The sequence below is a fragment of the Heloderma suspectum genome, chromosome 4 (assembly GCF_057233095.1).
Source record: "Heloderma suspectum isolate Gila_16-S chromosome 4, 16-S_ref, whole genome shotgun sequence".
In the NCBI taxonomy this organism is placed as follows: domain Eukaryota; kingdom Metazoa; phylum Chordata; class Lepidosauria; order Squamata; family Helodermatidae; genus Heloderma; species Heloderma suspectum.
The window spans coordinates 114,253,755-114,261,430 of record NC_139461.1 but is presented as its reverse complement, the minus strand read 5'-3'; the positions used below and the strand labels follow the sequence as shown (position 1 = coordinate 114,261,430).

General features: G+C 38.6%; 1 protein-coding gene across 3 annotated transcripts in view; it reads right to left on the bottom strand.

Moving 5' to 3' along the window:
- Positions 1-314: 314 nt before the first annotated feature.
- Positions 315-7,676, bottom strand: part of IRF4 (interferon regulatory factor 4) — a 33,839-nt gene continuing 26,477 nt past the window's right edge. For all 3 annotated transcript variants that reach the window (XM_084850466.1, XM_084850465.1, XM_084850464.1), the window contains exon 9: positions 315-5,340. In XM_084850466.1, coding sequence (XP_084706592.1) covers positions 5,197-5,340 — 144 coding nt within the window. In that variant the 3' untranslated portion in view covers positions 315-5,196. The remainder of the gene's footprint in view (positions 5,341-7,676) is intronic.

Here is a 7,676-nt window from a genome sequence, read left to right as displayed (position 1 = left end):
GTCATCAGTTTGGCTGGATAATGCCCAACGTTTTCAGCACATCACAGAGCTGCATAGATTCAGACAGATTGTTAGTGTCTTATGTGAAATTTTAACAAAATACTTTATCTGGATATATTGCATCACATTAAAAACTGACTTTCATATTATCAGATATACCACTTGAAAAATCTTAGTTTTTATTATTAGAATAGTTAGGAGAAAAACGCTTGACATATGTTTTCAGTAGTAGGAAGAAAGTGGATCTCAGGGGATTAAAAAAAATGTAAGAAAATAAATAACACCAGAATTTGAAACAAAAACAGGAAGTTGTTCAAAAGCTTTTTATGGTCATTAATGTATTTGAAGCAAGTTGGGAAACGTTAGATAAAAATGCATCACTTTATTTATCAATAGTATGTTTCAAACAATAAAAACACTCATAAATCTAGTTTTAAAAACAATGTACAATGTTTGGCACATGTATAGTTATTTGTTAATGAACATTTCCAGCTTTATTTTCACTTGTTTGTGCTATACCCACAAGACCAACCAAGGAGCACATCCATGTTTATAACAGCATGTAGACCTTTTGGTCAGAACAGTTAGAACACTGATTATTGTAAAGACTGATTATTAGTGGAACAGGGCATGTTTGCTGACAGTTAATGAACATTGATAAACAGAAATCGTCCAACCACCATTTCACTCAATACTGTTTCCTCTTTGTCCATTTCCACATCTTTTGCTGCTGCCTTCCACAGACATGTAAGCACAAACTTTTCTACCAAGATCAAAAACAGTATTTTTTAACATTTTGTGCAGTAGATACTATACAAATAAAATTTTGTCATCCACAGTTTGTAGGGATCTTATAACATGATATGCAGTCCTAACTGATAAGGCACAACATTTAAACCCAGAAAACCACTACACCAGAGGTGGGCAATTTCGAGTGGTTCCAGACACAATCCAATTTCCAGACCCAATTCCGTGCTGCAGGCCGCACTTCTGTGGCCAGCACACAGCTGAATTTGGCGGTATGGCAGCAGCAACTTTTTTTGGCCAGTTTACCACCGAAATTTATTATTTATACTGCCCAATAGCCAAAGCTCTCTGTGTTAATTTGGCAATAAACCACTTTTTTTGCTGCCACCAAATTCAGAGGCACGGTGAAGAATGGGGATAGCAGGAGCTGCAGAAGAGATTGGGGGCGGGGGGGCTGCATACATGTTGCCCACCCCTGCTCTACACAAACAGCTCATGGCCCAGGTGTGCTCCTAGTGAACCAATGGGCTGCCCTTCAAGATACCAGACTTATACTTTTGCAGCATCTCTCTCTCACACACTTAGGGCATGATCCATGCAATGCAATAATCCTGCTGATTTCAGTGGGAAAGTTAAGCGCATGCTTAAGCACCATTGATATTAATGCAATACATACTTAATTTTCCCAGATTAAATCAATGCAAACTAAAAGTGCTTAACTTCAGCCAGATTGAACCCTATTGGTTGTTAATTCACTGGTGCACTTATGCAAAATTGGAGGCACCCTTACAATGCAGGCTGGCCTTCTATAACTTGTCATACAAAGCAGACCATAATCAGCATGCCAGCTACAAGGCATCCCTAAGATGAAAGGGTGTGCGTGCATGAGAGAGAGAGAGAGAGAGAGAGAGAGAGAGAGACCAGTGAAACCTATCCTTCCCCTCCATAGTTCATATATGTGTTTACTGACGTTTAAGACCCTGGTGTGCTATGATAGCACATACACCTGATCAGCCACCGATAAGAGTTTAGCAGTGAGCAACACTTTTAAAAGCTGCCATGTCATTATTTATAGCTTACAGTAAACTCCCTGATTAAAGTATTACATTGCAAAAGCAATAAACATCTCCAAACAAGGTTATCTTAAGGGCTCTTTCACAAGAGTATCTTAAGGGCTGTTAGAAAGAGAAAAGGCCTTAAATATAGCTATTCATTCAGCATTTTAGAACCCTTCTTTACATCCATTGGCATTTAAACATTTTGCATTATTTAGTATTATAGGCAGCACATCATAAGGCTTGAAAAGCATTGCTTAAACCCGAGCTTTGCTTTACCTGATCTCTGGAGTGAACAGGATTTTTTGCAACTGATTATCAGTTGGAGCAGAGTGTAACACAACTAACGTGTTAACCCAGAAGTAAGTCCACTGTATTCCTATGCATACATCTCTAAGGCCAGGCCTCATGTCATATGGATATGTTCCCATCATGGTGATGCTATATCCCTCTTGCATATTTCTACCTTGTAGCTCACACAGTGACATCTGTTGCGGTATTTCAGATAATACGCAATAAAAAGCAGGAAATAATGCTAGAAAAGTGGCATACAGAATATGTAATGTGCCCCAACAGTTCAATGTTTGGTACTCATTATTCAATGTTTGGTACACTTCAATACCGATAAAAAGCACTAGTGAGATCTAGCCTAAGAGTAAGTCCCATTGAACGCAGTGGAACTCGAGTAAATATGCTTGGCACATCTGTGATCCTAAACACAATTAACTTGGAATTAAGTTTCAATAATAGTTATGGGACTTTCTTCAAAGAAAAATTAACTTAGAACTTGCAAATGCTGCATCCCAAAACAATACAGAAGGTCCAATCAAACCAAACTTTAATAATTTGAACTCCTATTTAGAGATTTACTTAAGAGCAAACTGCATGTTACAGTTACAGGAAAATGCCAGCAGCAAAGCCCTGACATTTGTTTAATTCTCAGGGGGCTATGATTTTGATGGGAGGGGGACAGAGATGCTTAACCATTTCCTGAAAGGATTCTTTTCACTCACCCCCACCCCACAGTAGCTTCTCTCTGCACAGGGCTCGGGATGTGAGTTTACCCTCATGGGCACAAAAGGGGAACACTGGACACCGATTAAGTTGTCTATCTTGCCCTTTCCCTCCTACGTCAGGTGGCAGGTAGACAGCCCTTTTAAAAAACAAACAGTGCAAATGTTTATTCACTTGAACATTCAGCTCATTCTTTGTAGTGGGAAAAACACTTCTAAAACTTTTTGCTCAAGTTTTATGTACCTCTGATGCAACCTTTTATAATAAAGTGGCCAAATCCATATTGAGAGCCATAAAGCATTTCCTGCATAAGCTAGCCTACTCCGTGTACATATACGCCAGAATTCCCATCTGGAGTGCTTTTTTTATGCACCTGGCACCCTGATCCTGAAAACGTTACTTGGAAGTATGTTCCACTGCATCCAATACGGCTGCCTTCCAAGTGACACATTTCAGACCAGTGTACTAGTCACCTAAATCTCTCACACTCTGCTTTGAATGAGAAAAAGTAGTCACCAAACTTTTAAGAACTAAACACAACAAGCTGAGCTTCATATTTGACATGACAAATATCATTCTGACATTGTATTACTTTATACAGCCAACAAAAAGAAAATGAAGACCACAAGGATGAGAAATACCACAAGGAGGGAGGGAGGGAGGGAGGGAGGGAGGAGTTATGCTTGTAGCCTGAATGGATCAATAACCCATACATACATGCCTGAAAATCAAACATGAGAATAACAGTACAGCAATGTAGGGTTTATCAATTGTTTTCAAGTTTAAGAAGATTAATAGTGCAAACCTATGCATGTTTACTCAGAAGTAAGTCCCACTCTGTCCACTGTGGCTTACTCCCTAGTAGGTGTGTTAAGGAATACAGCCTATATCAGGAAAGATGTAACAGGTGATTTAAAAAACTCATGTGAATTGGCTTATTGGTAGGAGAAGGACATGGATATTATATCCCAAGGCATCATGCATCTTTAAGATGTATAAATTCAGGAGCCTAGTGCCAATTGTATAACAAAAATATATACAATGTGTCCCTGATTAGAAATTCAAGTACAAAACACTTTAAATTAAGAAGAGGAATATTTTTTTGTACAGTAAATAGAAACACCTATAGCGAATTTTTCGGGAGTATGGGATCATGATGACTGCTTCCTTCCTGACTCAGGGAATTCTTTGATACCTGATAATTTCAGCTTTCCCCCAATACTGTATATGAATGTACCCAAGCAAATACCAACACAGTTATAGTCCTTCCTTTACTTCTAAGAATGGTGGAAGAAATCATTCATGGTCACAATCAAGCACAGAGTTACCTAAGTGCAGTTAACACTGTCCTGGATTAGGGCCCATCAACATTATCACCCCAAATAAATAATTCTGACAATAAAGTCAACTGTAAAGTAGTTCAAACATCGTTTTGACTGCTCAGATTAAACTGCTGTACACTTACAAGGGAGCCCATTATCTGTTTGCATATACATTTACACACATATTTCTCAAGTCCTGTATAAAATACATGTTTCATTCTTTGGTTACCTTTTTGAAGATACCTTTGCAATCCTTATACATGTCTACTCAGAAGTAAGTCCCACGTGACTTACTCCCAGGTAAGTGTGCATAGGATTGCAGGCTTAATCTAGCAGTTGTTATGGACAAGCTTTGATTGCTTACTGAGTTTAACAAGGATTAAATGGTATATAATGGTATAAATAACATTGCATGATATTGTATTTCTCATAGGAATAATCCTGACAGATCCTATAGGTAGAATGTGCTATCAATGCCCATTGTCTAAACAGCAAGAGCAAAAACATTTTTAAAATCATAAGGAACATGTCATGAATTATACTACTTTTCCAAAAATATACTGCAAAGTTCTTTGAAAAGTACATAAACCTTAAAAAATTACATCCTTATAAAAAACTTCAACATAATTCCATGTCAGTGAATAACATGCATTTTTGAGTGCCACCTTGTACCATAGTAAACTTCTGCTTCAGTCTAGGAATTTCTGCCCTGAGATTTCTAATCAAATAAATAACTAGAAGTCCAAAATAAGTTCATGTTGCTTACAAGACACTGTCCGCATTTAAGCACATGTAAACGTATCAGATGTTTTGTCAGTTTTCACACTTCACCCAAGCAGCAGAACTGGAGGTACAGCAATCCAAAAAAGAACAGGGGGGAGCACTTGTTCACTGTACTACACTTTATAGCCTTCTCCATATCCATTTCTTGAGCAATTTTGTTGTTCATTTCCCAGGGAAAATCCAAGCATTTGTTTGCATCCTTTAGTTGCAATCCAATGATTCCTGTATTATGCCTAAATTTCAAAACAGCCCTTCAAGCGCCAGTGTTTATGTGCTTATTCTTGAACAGAGGAATGGTGGATGGATCGGTGGTAATCTTCTGAACTGATTACTTGTTCTGATATATCGTAGCCTCTTAGGAAAGGTCCAGTGCTTTGCTGTGCAAAGTAGTATAGTTGCCTTGCGAACATTGGCTCAACCTTTAACAACAGAGAAAAAGGTTGATGGGAAGATGTTCCGATTCATTCATATTGAGGAATTGGAAGGATGTTAAGAACAGGACGAGACAATGAGACACAGTTCCAATTATCCATGTAGAAAGTCATCAGAATGATTTCCTAGCTAGCTTTAGCCATTCAAATAGTCTTGCTCAAGATTTTAAAACTTAGCAGCACGTGCTTCTTTCAAGCAGCAATCCTATGTACGCTTACTAACTTAATAAGCCTAACTGAACCTAGCATGACTTACCTCTGAGTAAAAATGTAAAGGATTGGATTGGACTGTCAAGAATACAGAAGCCTAATATAGTTTAATGTACACAGAGGCCTACACTTGTGTGCAAACACAGACATTGGAATGAAAACGTACACATAACATGGATGAGATCTTGTATGTACGTTGCACATACATTTATTTCAAATACATAGGATTTACCTACTGTCACTATGATTGCTGCTAAAATCTCTCTCCCACCCCCCACCCCCATGGTAGACAGTCTTTCTAAATACATGGAGCTGTTGCACATCAGTGATGCAAAGTCCTGGGGCCAGCTAAGACCAGTACACCTCACACAGAGAAAAGTAGGGGCATTGAAATGTTACCCTCTACTATGTAAATTGCCCACAGGGAGAAGACATTTTCAGCGGCAATCATCAATGAATAGTAATAAGAACCTATGAACCGTGCTGGATCAGATCAAAGGCCCATCTAGTCCAGCATTCTGTTCTTACAGTGGCCAACCGGATACCACAAGCAGAACATGAACATAACAGCACCCTCCCACTCGTGTTCCCCAGGAACATAGAAACCACAAGTAACGATTTGATCCGCAATCTAAGTAAGACTGCAATCCTATACACACTTACTTAGGAGTAAGTCCCAATGAGTTTAATAGGTTTTATTATTTATTTTAATTAATTAATCAAAATAAATAAATACATTTCTATACTGCCTAATAGCCGAAGCACTCTGGGCAGTTCACAGCAATTAAAACCATAAAATACAAGATGATAAAATACAATATAAAGGTTTAAAAGTTTACAATTACAGGATAAAATAAAATCCGAAATAGGTTTACTTCTGAGTAGGCATGTATAGGATTGCACTGTAAGCCAACATACATATTTAGGACAATAGCCAACCGATGGCCTGGTTGAACAGCCTTGTGAATTACAGGTTATGTGGCTTGCACTTAAAACTGATTCATCAGTGCCCTAGACCAGTGGTGTCCAAAGTAGGGTGTGTACACCCCAGGGGGTACGCAAGACAATCCACTGGGGTGCATGAGCCACCCTTTAATTAAGCAGCCTCCTGCTGTCCTGATGAGCTGTGATTGTGTGCAATGATGGTGGCAGCAGAGCCAGCAGGATACGATGGGAGTTGAGAGGGAAGCTCCATGGCATTTCTCTCTTGGTTCCAGTCCTATCCTGCCTCTGCCGTGGCCACCAAAAGCAACTCCGCCAGTCTCTGCCAGACACGGCAGAGGAAGTCGCAGTTGCTTGCTCGGCCGTGGCCCCGGAGCAGCTGCCATCCTGCCAAAGGAGAGCAGATTTGTTCCAAATTTGCTGACCTTCTCTGTGATGTCAAGTGGCTGTCAGTAGTATGCTACCTGGCAGATATTTTTGAAAAAATAAACACACTTGATCTGTCCCTTCAAGGCAAAGGTGACATTTTAACAATGAGTGAGAAAGTAACTGCTTTTCAAAAGAAACTCGTGCTATGGAGAGAGCATTTTGAAAATGGATGTTCGGAAATGTTTCCATCAGTATGTGACTGTGTTGCCAAAAATGATACTTGTGTCACCTATAAAAATTCTCATATCTGCACACTTAAAAAACTTGGAAATGCAATTTTCTAACCTGTTTAAAAATCTTCCAAACTAAGAGTTTCAGTGGGTTTTGAACCCATTTATTAAAAATATAAAAATGCAACACCTTCCGATTAGATTAGAACAACTGATTGACATCAGGGAAGATGGAAGTTTACTAGCTGAATTTCAACAAAAGCCTTTGCATGGGACTGAGAAATGAGTATCGTGATTTAGTAAGTGCAGCCAACAATGCACTTCTTCTGTTTGGACCTCCATACCTTTGTGAGGTGTCCTTTTCAACTATGACAGCCTTTAAAACCAAGTATCGGAATAAACTGAACTTAGAACCAGACCTTTGAATCACTGTATCACAAAGTGTTAAACCAAGATTTTCAAAAATAACGACGCATCTTCAATCACATTGGTCTCACTAAAAAATATTATTTTAATAATATTTTTTTTAGTGAGAGCAAAAAGGTTCTTATACCGTTAATAAAATAAATTATT